The sequence below is a fragment of the Zootoca vivipara genome, chromosome 2 (genome assembly GCF_965207765.1).
Source record: "Zootoca vivipara chromosome 2, rZooViv2.hap1.1, whole genome shotgun sequence".
Lineage (NCBI taxonomy): Eukaryota > Metazoa > Chordata > Lepidosauria > Squamata > Lacertidae > Zootoca > Zootoca vivipara.
The window spans coordinates 14,083,760-14,101,638 of NC_142584.1; the positions used below are offsets into that span (position 1 = coordinate 14,083,760).

The following is a 17,879-nucleotide window of genomic DNA, read 5'->3' on the forward strand; positions in this document are numbered from 1 at the left end:
CTTCAAAGGATCCCGTGAGCCTTCACCTTTGGCTTCAGTTCCTGGGGCTGCTAGGTTAGCAAATCAATGCTTCAGTGACATCTCTGCAACAGAGTGACAGCTGTGCCGAGAAGGGTGGGTGAATGGGAGGGTCTGTCTGTCGTCAGATTGGCTGTAGACGAGCACTTCCCAAGGATATGGTTTCACAAGATGGTGGGGTAACATTTACTGTCACTCCTGGTTCTCAGACTTAGTCACCTGTGTTCCTTAGCACCGTACTCATTGCCCTGCTTGGTTCTTGCCTCTTCTTGTCCTAACAGGAAGCCGCTTCCAGACTGCAATGTGAAAAGCATTGGTTCTCTTTTCAGGATCTCATTCCTTTGGGTTTGCTGGTGCAGGTTGAGTCCTTGTTTACACTAGCACCCCTTACTGGCTGAAGTTGAAAGTACTGCTTTAGGCGTGCAATATTACCATGTTTGCAGAACCCCTTCTGATCTACCATAGCAGAAGGAAATTTATCCTTTCAGCAGGTTGTCAGCAGCTGGGTAGGTTTGCCCATCGCTTTAGAATGTAAATATCAGGATTTAAGTAGTCTTTTGTAAGAAGTAGAGAAAAGATCAATAAGAAAAGTATGCTATTTCTCTAGCTATAGTTTTTGTTGAGCAGTGGTGCTTATAAAATATAAATAGAGGTTTCAATCAGGGTGCAGGGAAAATGACATTGGTGAATGGTTATTATTTTCCACCTATTCATTTAATTCAGTTGGTTTTCTGGGCCTAAACATTCACAAAGTGACATACAGAGAAAAAATGAAAAACAATAGAACATCAGGCAAAATATGAAACATTGTGTGGATAAAAATTAGATACACAGAGATGCTAAATTAGAAGGAAGGACCATAGTGAAGCAGCAACAGCTGCTGCTGTGGCCTTTACAACTTTCTAGAATGGAAGGGGGCAAACAAAGATTAACTAGAAGAAAACTCAACAGCTCTGGAGACCCTGTAATGAGAAATGAAGCTTCTTAGAAGGGCAATGTAAAACTACTAACAATGGGATATTCTTGCTAGTGACTCAATTCAGGGCTATTCATTAAAAGCGTCAATCAATCCCTGGGCCTTTCATTTCTTTCATCTTCTTAATTGCTAACTCTTTTTATTTATAGAACCTCTAAATGTGCACAACCATTATTATGCTGCTGTTTAACAATCCTATATAAAAAATTCACCAACATGGCATTGAAGAAACAAGTGTGCATGTGGTGGTTTGTATGGTAAAGTATCAGAGAGCAGAATCTGCGATAGGCTTCCAGCAGTCATGATGAAAGACTTGTCTATGTCCATCCCTTTGTTCTCCCAGCATATGAACCCCTAAACCAGGCACCCCCAAACTGCGGCCCTCCAGATGTTTTGGCCTACAACTCCCATGATCCCTAGCTAAGAGGACCAGTGGTCAGGGATGATGGGAATTGTAGTCCAAAACATCTGGAGGGTCGAAGGTTGGGGATGCCTGCCCTAAACCTTTCCATTCTGCCTCTTTCTGGTGGTAGTTTCTAGTATAGCATTCCCAGTCATCAAAATGTTTCAAGATCAATATGTGCATTAGGGGCAGGGATGTAGTTTTTGGAAAATGATGGACATTCATTCAAAAGATTTTGTTGCTGGAAGAAATTGGAATACTGTGTATCATTTTGCCTGGTGCACATACTATAGTCATATAAATTGATTGTGTGTTGTCTTTAAATACAATGTTCCTAACTGCATATTATTACTTTTGCATGGCTCTCTTTAGGGAATGGATCTAGCTTTTCCAATTGTTATTTGGATAACCAGGCCTTTATTTTGTAAAAATTAAGAATAGCATTTATAGTGGTACGAGCAGGCTCTTCTCAGGCATCTTTGTGGCTTGTATTAGGCAACTTTTTTCAAATAACCAACCACTGTTCATTTACCTTTTCTTTTTGCTCTCCCCTCCCCCTCCCCTCCTGAAAAGGAGAGCCCATAGCAAGCCCTGTCTTCTTATCTCCTTTCTCAAATGCAGGCGGATCAATAAGCAGGTCAATGCCATTGATTTATTTTTAATTTCAGCCAACCCCCAAAGAAGTTAGTCTACATCACTAGGCAGTTGTGTTATCTTCTGCATGCTTATTCCTCAATATACTTTTTTTTTACACCCTTTGGACAACAGGGACTGTTTTATGATAGTATGGTAGCTTGTAGTAATACTTTTCAGCTACTAGACAACTTATTTAGACATACTTTAGTGGAATCATTTCCCTTAACCCATATTGTACATTCTTACAAAACACAACTGATTTGCCCTGGATAAAAACGTTGCTATTCAATGTAGATGAAAAAGACAAAGGCTGCTTCTTATGCACCTTTTCAGCCATGGATTTGAAATAAGAAATGCCAGCTGTAATCTGCCCTGAATTACAGGAACTGCCATATGTGTAGCTCTGCAACTTCAGGCTACAGTGTCGTGATCACTGTGCAGGCCTCATGATGCCATATGTCTGCTTTCAAGCTCCATCTTTCTTCTTACATGGGTGGCCAACTCCCAAGATACTGTGTACTCACAGAGTTTAAAAATGGCAGTGATCTACCCCATTTGGGGGTGGGGGTGGGTTTAGGACAAAGTTGTTGAGTTTTTTATAGGAAGGAAAAACCCTGTTTTGGGGGGTTCAGGTCAAAGTTGTTGAGTTTTTTATAGGAAGGAAAGCCCTGTTTTGGGGGGTTCAGTTTAGGGGAGCCAAAGTTGTTGAGCTTCTTTGGAGGGCAGCCAGTGATCTACCACAGACATCCAGTGATCTACTGGTAGATCACGATCTACCTGTTGGACGTGCCAGCATGCAGAGGCTTGAGAGCTTAACTGTGGTGCTGGATTCTAGGAATTTTAAATAAATGTTTCTATCTCATACAGGTATAGTGTGTGTGTGTGTGTGTGTGTGTGTGTGTGTGTGTGTGTGTGTGTTTTAAATTGCTACTAAACTGAAAGATGCCAACATGCATGGACCTACCTATAACATCCATATGCATTTCCTTTCACATCTGCCTCTCTGGCTTTGCTACTGATTATGAATGAGCAAATTGTTGACTTTGTTATTGAGGCCTAATAATGGAACACTTCTGCCAGTCTCCCCTCCCCCCCCACAAAAAAACATTGTCAGCCATTTTATTTATGAGATGCCTTTCAAGGAACTAAAGGGGAGATGCAGCTCAAAACTAATGACCATTAAACCTTCAGCAGCAGCTCATAAAATCCCCTACAAAAATACTGCTACCATGTTGCCTATCTAGAAGATCTCGCCAGCAGAAACTGCAGATCCAACAGGATTATTCTAAAGGGAATTCTAAATACAGCCACCCAACATCTGCCAGGCTTAGCTGACTCCTGTTTGCTTTGTCAGGGAGCAGGACAGCAGTGCTTGATTTACTGTAAATACTCTGCAGCCTGCCTCCTCCCCTAATCTCAAAATCTTGCTTGGCTGCTTTTTGTTATAGAAGGCACATAGAGCCAGCCATCAGTGAGTCTCATTCCTGTCCAGGTGTGTTAGCTGCCAGTGAAAATGAATGGCCTTGCTTCCAGGCCGGAATAGAAGAAAAACAAATCGCTTCTTGGAAGTGAGATGCTTAATTGTGCTTAGAACTTTGAGGAAGCATACAGCTTTTGAATGTGCTTCTTGCTGTAAAGGAAGCACAACTCACGTGGGGGTTGAGGCAAAATATCTTCCTTCCTCTATCCTTGATTTGAACTTGTAGTTTTCCACACTACTAAGACCTGCGGAATATAGAGAAGCTCCGGCTGGTGGGGGAGAAACCAGCATCTTTCTGTTATCCTGGCATAATAAATGCTTGCATGATTTTCACACAAGGGTGTGCGCATCCTCTCCTCCCCACTCCCTTGGAGGTTATCCTTGCATTGGAAAACATCAGGCGAAAAGCAGCCTCCCAAATCCTCATGTTGAAAGGGATGCGAAAGTCAAGCACAACTTTTGTCTGCTACCACGAAGCAGAACCCTTCACATGTCAGCTCCTTGCTTAACCTGACTGTGCAACTCTACTAACCTTACTCACAACGGAGTGATTCGCAACAGATCAGCACTTCCTCCTACACAGGGCTGACCAACCCATGAGGCAATATGAGGTGACTGTCTCAGGCATCTACAGGGGGAACAGATACGGCCTCCAAGGAACGCATTGCCATGGTGGCAGTGGCAGCTTCAGCATACTCCTTGGAGGTCAGATCTGCCTCTTGGTAGCCCTCCCCCCATGCCGCTTCTACAGTGGCCTCTTGGCCTATAGGAGGTCCTGCTGGTCTCTACCTACCTCTAAGGAGGGAATAGTGGGGGCTGCCCTCTGGGGTCTCCTTGACTCTGCACCCACTTGGTGTGATTCAGAGCAGGTCCCCTTCCCCCCTCACAACAGCCTTTGATTCCCATTTCAACCATCGGGTAAGGTTGATCTGATTCTCCCTTTCCTGTTCCTAATGTAGATCTTCACTCACCCATCTTCTCTGACTGGTGGGGGGGGGGCATTTTGTGATTCACCTCCTGTGCCAAAATGTCTTGGACCAGCCCTGTGCCTAAAGGTAAAGGTAAAGGGACCCCTGACCATTAGGTCTAGTCGCGGACAACTCTGGGGTTGTGGCGCTCATCTCGCTTTACTGGTTGAGGGACCCGGCGTACAGCTTCCAGGTCATGTGGCCAGCATGACTAAGCCGCTTCTGGCGAAACCAGAGCAGCGCACGGAAACGCCGTTTACCTTCCTGCCAGAGCGGTACCTATTTATTTACTTGCACTTTGACATGCTTTTGAACTGCTAGGTTGGCAGGAGCAGGGACCGAGCAACGGGAGCTCACCCTGTCGCGGGGATTCGAACCGCCGACCTTCTGATCAGCAAGCCCTAGGCTCTGTGGTTTAACCCACAGCACCACCCGCGTCTTTATTTGCTTACCCTCAGGCAAATAATTGAAAATTCGAGCCAAAATTGAGATGTTTAGAGATAGACATGCTGATCCATCCTAGTGGCCTGAATCGGTGGACTCTCCTTAAAAGCTGAGGATGCGGGCAGCTTACTCAGCACTTGAGGGTAACATAGAGGTAGATCATGTCCTAGAAAATTTCATCTTATTTGCTTACATAATTGCATGTGGTTGTCAAAATTTGCTGGTATCATTTTCATGAGTTGTTTAGGTACTCAGTACTGATAGTGATCACGTTATCTTCATTCTTGCTATTATTATTTTAGATGCCTGTCAAAAGCTTTTTTTTGTTTCGGCAAGCCAAATAATTTAGTGACCTCTCTTTCTTTTCAAGGTTTTCTTGATTTTATTTTTGTTTTTAATGATGATGGTTTTATGTTTTTAATTGGCTTGTGGATTTTAGCTGTGTTTTATTTTCAATTTTATTTGTACACCTCTTGGAGAGCTCTTTGATAAAGCAGTATATTTCCGTCCTGGTGGCTGACAATAGGAGCATTATCAGAGTTTTTGTATGTAAGGGAACAGAAATGTTTTAGCCAGTGACAAAAAAAAAGCTAGGTTAGGGTCCAACTCCAGATGATGATTATCAGTGTGAGTGTGGTGAATATATCTTTTCAGAATAGGTCTTTTGGTTTGTAATCCCACCAAATCAAAGTTTATTGCATTAGCCATATAGCCATTGCACATATAATCCCACCACTTATGAACAAAAATGCCTGGTGAGTTACAGCTGCTCCAGCACTGAGGAGTGCTCAGTTGAAGTTTTATTGGTGTCCAGCGCCAACGGAGTAGTGTTATCATTGTGGGTTTTTTTGGATCTTGGCTGATAATGATGTATATTTCATCCTGCTTTAACATTTCTTTGTACATCACCCAGAGAATCACAGTTAAGGGGCATCTAATAAATTAAGTTAAATAAATAAACAAATAAACTGCATTGTCCTTCTGGAAAACTAGAAGAAATTAGGGCAAGGGTAAGGTTGTATATCATATTCCTTTGCTTTATTAATTAAACTAGGCAGCCAAATGCTTGCATTGATTCTTGCCAATTTCCTGCCATTGATCTTTTTGGCATTCAGTACACACTGACATAAATTTAAGGAGAGGAGTAAAACCACCCAGCTTCAGGAGAAGGCCAAGAATGGTGAAGCTTTGTAAAATAGCACAGGCAGCAATTTCTACATTTAACGCATAAGCAGGGGAGATTAATTCTGTATTTTTGATTGGTCATCCTCCTGTGTTTTGCATGTTTGCTCTTTGGCTTACCATACGGGCAAATTATTCTATGCAAAGCATCCAGGTGGCTGAATGGATTTCCCACCCAATCTTGCATTATGCATAAATATAGGCACAAAAGTACAGTTTTGCATGTCACCTAGGTCTTTAGCTCCACTGTTGTGGCTTTTGCTCAAAATTCTACCCTTAGGTTTGTGAGCAAGTATAACAGAATTCACTGAAGAATTGATGCTTTTGAATTATGGTGCTGGAGGAGACTATTGAGAGTCCCATGGACTGCAAGAAGATCAAACCTATCCATTCTGAAAGAAATCAGCCCTGATTGCTCACTGGAAGGACAGGTCCTGAAGCTGAGGCTCCAATACTTTGGCCACCTCATGAGAAGAGAAGACTCCCTGGAAAAGACCCTGATGTTGGGAAAGATTGAGGGCACTAGGAGAAGGGGACGACAGAGGACAAAATGATTGGACAGTGTTCTCAAAGCTATGAACATGAGTCTGACCAAACTGCAGGAGGCAGTGGAAGACAGGAGTGCCTGGCGTGCTCCTGGACCATGGGGTTACGAAGAGTCGGACACGACTAAATGACTAAACAACAATAACAGAGCAGGGAAGGACAGACTTCAGGTTTGTTGGCTCTGCTTTGTTTTTTTTACCCCTAGAACCCCAAGATCTACCATCCAGAGCCATATGCAAAAGATAAACACTTAGAATTAGCCTTCAGAGGATGTTCTAAGCCTAATTGGTTTTCAGTTCCAGAATGAAACTTAGCTCACAGTCCTTTCACACACACAGTAGTCCACTTCAGGTTAGGCTTCTTCATTTCATCTGTCTAATTTAGGTGTGTGTGGGGGAGGCTTTGTTGTTGCTGTTGTTAAACAATATGGAAGTATCCTTATTGATCTATGGCAAATCACCCAGAGCTTCCAATAGATCCTGGTCTCCTCACTGCTGTTAATATACACCTTATCCAGAGGTAGGAATGCAGTTGGCACTTTGGTCTGAACCACTGAGCCTCTTGGGGTTCCTGATCAGCAGGTTGGTGGTTCAACGGGGTGCGCTCCCATTGTTCTGTCCCAGCTGTTGCCAGCCTAGCAGTTTGAAAGCACGCCAGTGCAAGTAGAGAAATAGGTACCGCTGCGGCAGGAAGATAAACGGCGTTTCCGTGCGTTCTGGTTTCCGCCACAGTGTTCCATTGCTCCAGAAGCGGTTTAGTCATGCTGGCCACATGACCCAGAAAGATGTCTGTGGACAAATGCTAGCTCCCTCGGCCTGAAAGCAAGATGAGCACCACAACCCCATAATCACCTTTGACTAGACTTAACCGTCCAGGAGGGGTCCGTTACCTTTTACCTTTACCTATCCAGAGGTAATGACAGACTTCTTCCTGTAATGTTGCTGCATGGTGGCTCTTGGAACCAATCGGTACAACTGTTTCATCCTTTGTGTGAATACTACTGAAGCAGTATGCCAACCCTCAATCTTAAATCCTTCTTCACTTTATGAATCCTCCTAAATTCTTATGTTTAACAACAACAACATCATCATCAACAACAACAACTGTATTAATCTCAAATTGGAATATTTTCTCACATCTTAATTATGTGACATTTACCACAGGGTGAATCAATCTTTACTTTGTCCCATGCCAGGAGCGGGTAGAGGGTGTCCATCAGTTTTCTCATTGCCCTTAATAAAGCACCCCTAGCTGCTGCTTTTAAATAGCTGTGCTGTAGTGGTAAGTGTAAGAGCAACCAAAGGAATGAGTGATGTTCATAAACATCATCATCATTTGTCAGCCAGCTAAAGGAAACCGGGCACTATACAGAGATGGAATTTATTCCTCCATGTTCTTTTATTTTGTTTTTTATGGGATGGCATTCAATTTCGTTGTGCTATGTACAATGACAATAAAGTATCTATTCTATTCTATTCTATTCTATTCTATTCTTTTATAATAGCGGACTCATTGCAGCGTGTTAGTGGCAAGGCTGCCCACACACCTTACTTGACATGTTTCACACAAAATTATGGTGCACAGATTGGGTATGACAAATGGCATGCCAAAATTCCGTTTTTTTTAAAGTGAACTGACTCACTTCTAGCAAGCTCAGACACAGTCATGATCCTGGGGTTCAGGGTGGAGTAGAGAGGAGGCAGCAGACAAGTTAATAGCTAACCTGGCAACCCTGCCAAAATACAGACAAGGTGTCAGCTGCTTTTATTTTACTCAGCATAAATGTCATGTCATACAGATTTCCTAGAGGAAGTTCAGCTCCCCCTCCTCCCCATTTCATTGCAGTATAATTGCTGCTTTCTTTGTTCCCCAGTAGGATTGGGTTTGCTCCAAAAGGCATATATTGGATAGCTTATATGTTTTTGTTTTTAAAGTTTGGGTCTTTAATTCTATAGAAAACTTCATATCCAAGCATAGGAGTCAATTCCTAGGGGCCGAAGTCTCTCCCACCTCCAGTAAAATATTTGAGGGGACCAGGGACTCCCAAAGTTCGTGGGCATTGCCATTCAAATGGTGTGCATGTGCCACATCTTGTGATTGATTATGCAAAGCAGGGCTTATTTCCTCCCCCCAGCAATATTTTATTCAAGTTGGCACCCCTGTCTCCAGGTCCGGCCAGATTGTGTTTTTTAAAAAAAATTGCCCCATAAATGTGCAGTTTGGGGTCATTTGTTGTGAGGGGCTTGAATGCATTTCCCCCAATATAAAATTCTGCATTTCCCCAATATTCAAGCTGCAGTATTTGCATTGAAAATCAGTCTTACATTTGGGGAAAGAATTGTATTCTCCTATGTGAACTCTGATATAGTGCTTTCTTAATGCTGGTTTGGGTACCAAAATAGGGTACCTGGTTGCCCTGCAGCTGACTTGCATTCAAGTACACTTTGCTTGTAGGCTGGCAGCTGTTTCTGGATACCTTTTTTAAAAGGTGGCAAATTGTGAGTGGGAATAGGGTGCATTTGAATGGGTTACCTTCAGTGCCAAAGTATGATACAGTGCAACCCTCTGAAGCAAGCACTTGCAAACTCAAGTGGGACTTACTCCCAGATACATGTGTGCTGGATTGGAGCCCTTAGGTAGGCTCAGCTAGGCACTCTATTTTCAGTTTGTTTGTTTTTAAAGTGGCCTATTACCTTTGCTTGGTATTAGTCCAAAGATTGTTACAGTCAATACTTGGGTTTCTTAGCATTAAACAAACTGCGTAAACTCTTCTGGAAAGAAGTTATTGCTATGTGGATTGTGGAACCTGTTAATGCTTATTTAATTTGACATTTCCAGCAGAGATCAAGTATCCCCTGCAGTTTTGCGGGCAAAAATGTGCATAAGGTGCCCTTGAGCTGACCATAGTTAATTTTTAAAATCTTTCAGTATTGTATTTCTGCCATGACATTGTTGACCCCACTGTTTTACAAGTATAGTACTTAAATGTTTGCTGGCATTGAGTTGGTCCAAGTTGACTTCCCAGCTCTGCCTAACAGAATTTTGAAGATCGTCCTGTATAAGGGTGGGGGTGCAAATGGTCTAAAGATCCAGGGAGATCTCTGCCAAGAAAAAGAAAAAGAAAACTTTGAGCTGGCTAATCAATTTTCTGTTAATTTCAAGGCTTACAGATTGAATCTTAGGTTCTCTCCCTTTGTACTTTTAAATATGTACCTGAAACTACTGGAAGAGGCCATCTGAGGTCTGGGTTGAGCAGCCATCAATATAGAGGTAGTAGCCAGCTCTTTTTCTTTATTTCATCACATTTCTGATTTTCCAGAATAAGCAGTTTGAGGCAAGACAGGTCCCAAACCATTTAACTGCAATTCTGTTCTAAACTTAAATGAATTTGAATTTGGACTACACAAACCTCTCCCCAAGGCATGGCTTAGGCTACTTTATAGTTGTACCATTAGCTGCAGGACTTTTATTGAAGCACTCAAAAAAACTTTTTTGCTCTTTTACTCTCACTTATATCTCATATGGTTATCCAAGGTAAGCTATGCAACCCTTTGTGCAAGTAAGTGCTGTGGTTTATAACTGCTCCCTTTATTAGTGCTGATATAAATCCATTCCTTGCATTCTCTCTAGAATACACTAAAACAATTGTTGAATAGTTTTTCTTTAGAGATAAGTACTGGAGTCTGATAAGCAACGATTCCAGAAGTCTTTTGAGTATACGTATTAAAAGTCTTAATACCTTGTGTATGGGACACATATTAAAAGTGCGTCAAGAAAGGTACGGTAGTTGTCTCTTTTTTCCAGGTACTTCCCCCATTACTTCATTTAGTTTACTTTGAAGACATTTTTTAATGCTGCGGGTTATCCCAAGAGAAAAATGTCTAGGATTGAAAGTGAAGTCGTGGGTGTGAAGTGTATTTCTGACTGCTCTCTGTTATTTTGTAATCCTCTGCAAACCTGAATGTTATTGTAAAGATGCATTGGTTATTTTTGTAGAAAAATTTCCACGTCTCGGCCCATTTGAATGACAGTATGTTTTAGTTCTTTGTTAGTCTCACCCTCTGGGACCAACATGGCAAGCATGCTGTTCTGACAAACCTTTTTTTTTTTTTGGTAAACTTGTGAAAATTGGGAACCAAAGCCATGAAAGAAATGACAGTTGAAATGTAAACACCCACCCTCTCTCTCTCTCTCTCTCTCTCTCTCTCTCTCTCTCTCTCTCTCTCTCTCTCTCACACACACACACACACACACACACACACACACACACACATACTATGTCTGTATCTTTGTCTGTATTTGCCTGTAGTATTTTGCCAGTTTGTAAGAGGTCCCTACCTATAGCTGCTACATTTATTTGCTACCAAACATCGGACATCCCGTTTGGCTAGCCAGTAAAGAACGTCCAGCATCTTTGGTTGTCGGTTCGTCACAGCTCTAAATGTTTGGCACATAATCCCTCTATCATGTTACATTCATCCTGTTGCAATGAACAGAAAAGAAGAAGAGAAAAACAAGAAGGGGGGAAAATGGAAGAAACACTTGTGAATCTTTCTGCTCCCCCAGGCTTCAATAGTCTGTAATTTTCCCATTCTTGCTCATCGGTGAGCTTTCCCCAGCAATGCTACAAATAAGTATATTTTATTCTTTGGGGATTTCCAGCTAATTTTAGAACCTTGTTATTTATCTACAAAAAAGCAGTTTGATCTCTTCTTATAATTCCTCTGCTTTTCATGCAACACTGAGCTGATATCCAGTGTGACTGCTAATTAGCAGCTGAAACGACAGTAGAAGAAAACTATAATTAACAGTGCTAGGTTCATGGACTGATGGGCCTTAAATAATTATGTCGGTATGTTAGAGCGAGCATTGTATGTTTAACATGAAAATTGCTTACTAAGTGAAGAGTGAATATACAGGTAGGGCTTAGTGTATACCACGATTTTGTGCAAATACAGACAAAGCACATAATGTAGAAATCAGCTTCTTTATAAGTTCAAGCTTGTATTTAGAAAACAAAGCAAGTTTCTAGTCCTTAATATTTTGTAGTTAGGCTTGAAATTATTGAACCAGTGCCTCCTGAAATCACATTTTATTCAGGAATGTTTTCCTGTGGTCAAAAGTTGTGTCTTCAGAGCTCCATATAGACTCTTGTGCTTTTGTGCGGCATGCAGAAGCAGAATAAATTATGTAGAATAGAAAAAAACATGCAGTTGATTATGCAAAATAATAAAAACATGTCCTGGGGCAAGGGCTGAAGGCTCGCAATGCAGCAACTTGGCTGAAGCAAAGTGGGTCTGTTGAGGGCCTAATGGGAGAATGGCTAGAAATTCCTGGTATGGTGCCAACTTCCTTGGTGGAAGAAAGGTGAGATTCAAATGAAATGAATTAAATTATAAAATGAATTAAATTATAAACATATGCATATATTTTTTACAAGTTGCAGGGCTAGGTTTTTCTTGTTGCAGAATTGGGTTAACTTTGGTTCAGATTTGCTTATTTTATTTCACACAACTTTTTCTAAGTATTCCCACTCCCACCTTTCTGCTCCTCTCATTCGTCAGGGACCGTTTTAAAGATTAGAAATTTATGAAATTCTATAAATGTTTGATTCCATGTATTAGTGGTAAAGGCTTACTTTCTCCTCAGAGACAGTTCACCTCTTCATCCAAAACCACCCAAACACATGACTTTTTTATTTTAAAAAAATGGCAAACTCTCTAAATGTAGCCTAGTTTTCATTGGAGACTGTAATCGGGGGCAGTTCATTGAAGGGGGGCAGGAATCTTGTGATTTGCAGCTATTTCCTGCAGTTGTGAAACTGTTACTTGTTATGCATGTGATCAATTTTATATTGATGCCAGCAAGTTATGTTTTAGGAGTCAGCACTGAATTTCAGATTCTTATGTGACCCAGGCAGTTGGATTTTTCAAACCTGACCTCAAGCAATAAAGAATATAGCCATACCATAATTAAACTCATTATATATGTTATTGGTCTTCAAACTGTGTTCCTTGAAAGTGTATACAGTACAGAGTTGCTTAATGTGAGGATCTGCAGTGTCAGGCAAAGTTTGCCCTTCCCTACCAATTTTCTTCTGTAATGTGTGCATCTTTAGGAGATGGTTTGTTGTGTGTGTTAATACAGGAATTCTCAAATTTCCACCTCCCAGGACCTATTTGAGAGGACTGAAAATTACTGGGGTTTGGCAGGGGCAGGGTGGGTGAGTGAGGAGAGATTGGGCAAGCTGTGGTATGGAGACCCAGCCACAGATGTCCCCTGGTCCACCATTTGAGAACTGCTGTGTTAGGATATTGGTTCAGCTCTGACCATGAGGCACAGCCAGTATCTTGTGTGAGCAGAACCCTAGAACTTGCTTCAGAATTCTTCATAATGCAATTCCTTGACAAGCAAATCAATGCGGAAGGTGGAAACATTGAAAAATGCTGATCTAAGCTATGAATTTATTGCTAAACTGGGGATAACATCACTCATCCTGACTAGTGAATGCCTCCTCTTAAGGCCCTTGTCTCCCAAATTGTAAACAACTTATTTTTCCAAGCACTTCCTGCCAATCTTTTTTAAAAATGATTGTACTGCATATCAGATTTCCAAGTCAGGTAGCTTTCTGTGAAATAATCCATTTCTCTATTGTGGCCTACTTAGTAGAAATAGCAGATTCCAATTGTTCATTCAGAAAGGTCAGCAACTTTTAAAATAACACATTTCCTTTCCCACATCCAAACAAGCCTATACCACCGTGTTTATAAACTTTTTGTAGTTTGCTTTATTGTGCTTGAATGCTTTTATTATCCCTATAAGACTTCAGGGCTTTGGTTGAAAAATATCACTCTCCAAGTGTCCCTATTTTCCAGGGACGTTCCTGATTTAGAGAAGCTATCCTGGTTTCTGATTTGATCTTGGAATGTCCCACTTTTCCTTAGGATGTCCCTATTTTCATTGGAGAAATGTTGGAGGGTACGGAGTCTTCCTGTATAGGCAAGGCAAACCTGTATAGGGAAGGGTGTTTTTTTTTTAATGTTTTACATGTTTTTATATATGTTGGAAGCTGCCCAGAGTGGCTGGGGCAATAACATTATCATTATGGAATGGGACTTCCCTATTTTCATCGGAGAAATGTTGGAGGGTATGAAGTATCAGGAATTAGACTGACATACTCTGATCAGTTTCTTATTTGACTCAAGTTTGGAAGGTTAGAAGTAACAAGTTCCATGGGTAATATTTTCCTCCCCAAATGCCTTTTTTTCCACTGCACTCATCCTTCTGGGTTCATGAATCTACATGCATACATTTGCTGATAAATGTGCATACAAGAATAAACTGAACCTAGCTGCAACTATTTTCCCCAAACCTCCTCATTCTGCCCCAACTCGGATGGCTTCCGACACTCTCCTTTCCCTAAAGAATAAGGAAGGGGGAAGCGTATGCAACTACAACTGTCGTGCTGGGGGAAAACATTGCAAGGTTATTCAGGTTGCTCCTCAGATTTTTAGGGCTGGGAAATGCAGCTGAGATAGCTTCGCTGTTCCTAGAGGAGGTATAAACTGCCACTTACTTGCTCAGCTGGGAGATGTTGTTATCTGCCCTGCTAGGAGAATGCATTTTTGCCTATGTTTCAGCCTGCAGAACGCTAAAGGCTTGTGCCTAGTTGTGCGTCATCTGCACTGCACTTTGCCAGTTGCTGTCCATGTTCCTGATAAAAGCATAATGACTTAATTATTAGTTCCTTCATGGGCAGTGTAATTGGGGTGGGAGTTAAGAATCTCCAAATGTTGCTTAAATGTGGAGGCACCTGGTGTTGGCAACTAAATTTAAAGTAGCAAGTTGACCCTTGGTCAACTTAGACAGCACTATAACATATGTATGGATATAGGCATTCAAGACTCCTGGGATTTTTTCTACCTGCGCTGTAATATTCAAATAATTTTTTGTGGATGGTCATGTAGCCTGTTCTTAAAAGGTTTGTATCCCCGCAATGGGGTGAGTTTCCGTCGTTCTGTCTGCTAGCAGTTTGAAAGCACGCCAGTGCAAGTAGAGGAATAGGTACCACTGTGGCAGGAAGGTACTGTGAGCAGTGTTCCTGTGCGCTCTAGCTTCCGTCACAGTGTCCCGTTGCGCCAGAAGCGGTTTAGTCCTGCTGGCCACATGACCTGGAAAGCTGTCTGTGGACAAACACCAGCTCCCTCGGCCTGAAAGCAAGATGAGCCCCACACCCCATAGTTGGCTTTGACTGGACTTAACCATCCTGGGGTCCCTTATCTTTACCTTTTTACCTTCTTAAAAGTCTCAGTAAAGGAAATCCCGCAATTGTGCAAGATTTTGCAGGAAAAAATATGCCAGTTGTCAATTTCTCATTTGCGTACAAAAGTACCTATATTGTTACTGGGCAATCAGCCAATACAGATCCTTAATGCTGATCAGAAGAAGCCATTTATTTTCTTTGACTCTTTCATAAAGTAGTATTTTTTTGTAATATTTCCCCAGGGGTCGACCCAGGTCTGCAAAAGGAACCCCGAAATCAGACACCCACTCCATCAGCAGCACCATCTTCATCCAAGTATCATCGGGCACGATCTGGGGGAGCTAGAGATGAACGCTATCGATCCGGTAAGGCTACTACAAATTCATCTGATAAACATTGAGGGGTTGTTTTTTTTACCAAAACAAAAAACAAAAAAATGGGTGATTGTAGCAAATGGTAGTTATCCTCAGAGCAGACCCATGAAAATTATTGGAGATCACTAACTTAGCTTTGTTGATTTCCTATGAGTTTACTCTAAGTAAAACTTAGTTCAGTGCAGCTCCAGGATTTAAACATTGGGGCTATGAGTTTAGCATTTTCATTCTAAATCCTTCCTGTAGAATTTGCTGCATCTTTCTTCTGGCTGGGATTTGAGTTCTGCTCTGTTGTTCACTTCAAGCATTGTTGCAGAAGCAAGCCTTCAAGCTGCCTTTACTAGAGTGTTAGATTTTAAGGGAGAAAGGGCCTTTCGTGTCATACTTCTTTTTCAGTCTTTTAAAATGCTTTTCTAAAAATAAATCCTTAAGTAGAGCATTCACTACCAGAGGCCAGTGTCTAGCATGCTGGATTCGGATATGAGAATGGAATCATAGAATTGCAGAATTGAAGGGTACCCCCGAGGGTCATCTAGTCCAACCCGCTGCAATAAAGGAATCCCAACTAGATCATACATGAAAGATGGCCATCCAACCTCTGCTTAAAATCCTCCAAGGAAGGAAAGCCTGCCAGCTCCCATGGAAGTCTGTTCCACTATCAAACATCTCTTACTGTCAGGAAATTCTTCCCGATGTTCCATCAGAATCTCCCTTCTTGTAACATGAATCCATCAATTTGGGTCCTAGCCTCTGGAGCAGGAGAAAACAAGCTTGCTCCACACTCCATCTGACAGCCTTTCAGGTTTTTGAAGATATGTTTACCTGTGTTAAAATTCCCCTGCAGCCATGCAACTCACTATATCTTACCACAAGCTATCTCACAGAGTTGTGAGGATAAAATGAGAATTCTATTTATGCTGCCGTGTGTGTGTGTGTGTGTGTGTGTGTGTGTGTGTGTGTGTGTGTTCACATTTTGGAATCAGTTATCACTCCTCAAACTTTGTTTCACTGGTTGAGATATGCATCCTTTTTTCCAAGACCTCATGACAATCTCCTACCAAATACCAGGGTTCACTCCATGAGACAGAAACCTGCAAGATGCAGTGCAGTCCAAAATGTTTCCATGTGAAGCATATCATCTCTGCCCACTGAAGGCAACTTGAGACGTTCACATAAAGTGGGTCTCTCATCACCTCTGTCTGGTGTTTCCAGCGCTTGTGAGAGAGCGGAGGGAGGCGATTCATCCATCCTCGGTGACAAGTTATGTGTTACTGCTTTCACATGCAGAACATGCATCTTGGTATGGAGGATACATGCATAAACCTAGCGATGAGAGAAATAGTCAGACTTATTCTGTCTGCTTCTTGTGAACATCTGCAGCTACCACGAGTCTCCAAACCCTAGCAGGTATTAGAAGTTGCCATGATCTTGTAACTACCATTTCAGGCTCATTGATGTCCAAATTTCTACTTCTTAGTGCTAGCTAAGGCAGAGGGAGAAGATGCGGTACCACTTTGAATTTGCTACTTATTTGCAGCTCACAAACCATTCCCGCCCTCCTGTCTATATTTTGAAGGTGCTGCATCTGTGAATGTGTGCTGGGAGCCACAAGATATTTTTAAGAAGCCCCATTCTTGCTGCAAAAGCATGAGTTTCATGTGCAGAGGATCCTGTATAGCAGTACTTAAAACCACCACCACTAGCACAGCTCTGGATTCAGATGATCTCATGTATTGTCTGGATCAAGAAGGGACAAGGTATTAGGTGGCATGGAGAAATGCCCAAATTCTGTTCATTTATGTATTGATTCCATTCTCCAAAAAGCTCAAAGTGACATAGGTGGTTCCCCCCACCCCCATCTGATTTAATCTGCACAACAATCCTGTGAGGTAGGTCAGGCTGAGAGGCAGTGACTGGTGCAAGGTCACCCAGCGAGCTTCATGGACAAGTGGGGATTTGAACCCCAGTCTCCTAGGTCCTAGTCCAACACTCTAGCCACTACTCCACACTGGCTCTTCAGGGCTCATGTCTGACTAGTGAGCATTATTAAAAGTAGGAATGGTTTTCTTAGCTTTAGTATTATGTTCCTTAGCTTGTTTGCGTTATCCGCAGTTCTGTGCCTTGCAGGTAGCTTTTGATGACATCCTTGCTCCACCTTCGTGGCACGCTGTGGTCATTGTTAAACTCCTGAGTCCTGAATCGTAATTTGCTTTTCTGCCTTTGTCCAATTTGTGCACCACCATTCCAAAGTCACCAGCCAATCGGGAAATTCATTTTCAGCCCTCTCAGCTAAATCCTCTCAGCATACAAGAGTTTTCCTGCCTTTCTTGGTAAAATAACCTTCCCACCACCATTTGTTCCCTCTTATTGTGCTCCTGAAAAAGAAGTCGTTCCTGAAGTATATGAATCATGTGGCGTTTGTTTCATCTGTAGCATTGAACTACTGTGCCTGTCCAGATGAGTCATGTTCAGTAGTTGGCATTTACAGCATGAAGTCTCTTTCTTTTTGCCTAATCTCCTTCAGGCTAATCCCCCTGGTCCCTGTCAGCTTGCTGAAATGGCCCTTCTGGAGCACAATGTTCAAACATG

The 17,879-nt window shown here is 42.0% G+C and overlaps 1 protein-coding gene across 4 annotated transcripts in view; it reads left to right on the forward strand.

Annotated features, from left to right (window-relative positions):
• The window catches only part of DIP2B (DIP2 acetate--CoA ligase B (putative)), a 173,102-nt gene that overhangs the window by 88,158 nt on the left and 67,065 nt on the right, over positions 1-17,879 (forward strand). For all 4 annotated transcript variants that reach the window (XM_035103797.3, XM_035103799.3, XM_088661351.1 and 1 more), the window contains one exon: positions 15,159-15,281. In XM_035103797.3, coding sequence (XP_034959688.2) covers positions 15,159-15,281 — 123 coding nt within the window. The remainder of the gene's footprint in view (positions 1-15,158; positions 15,282-17,879) is intronic.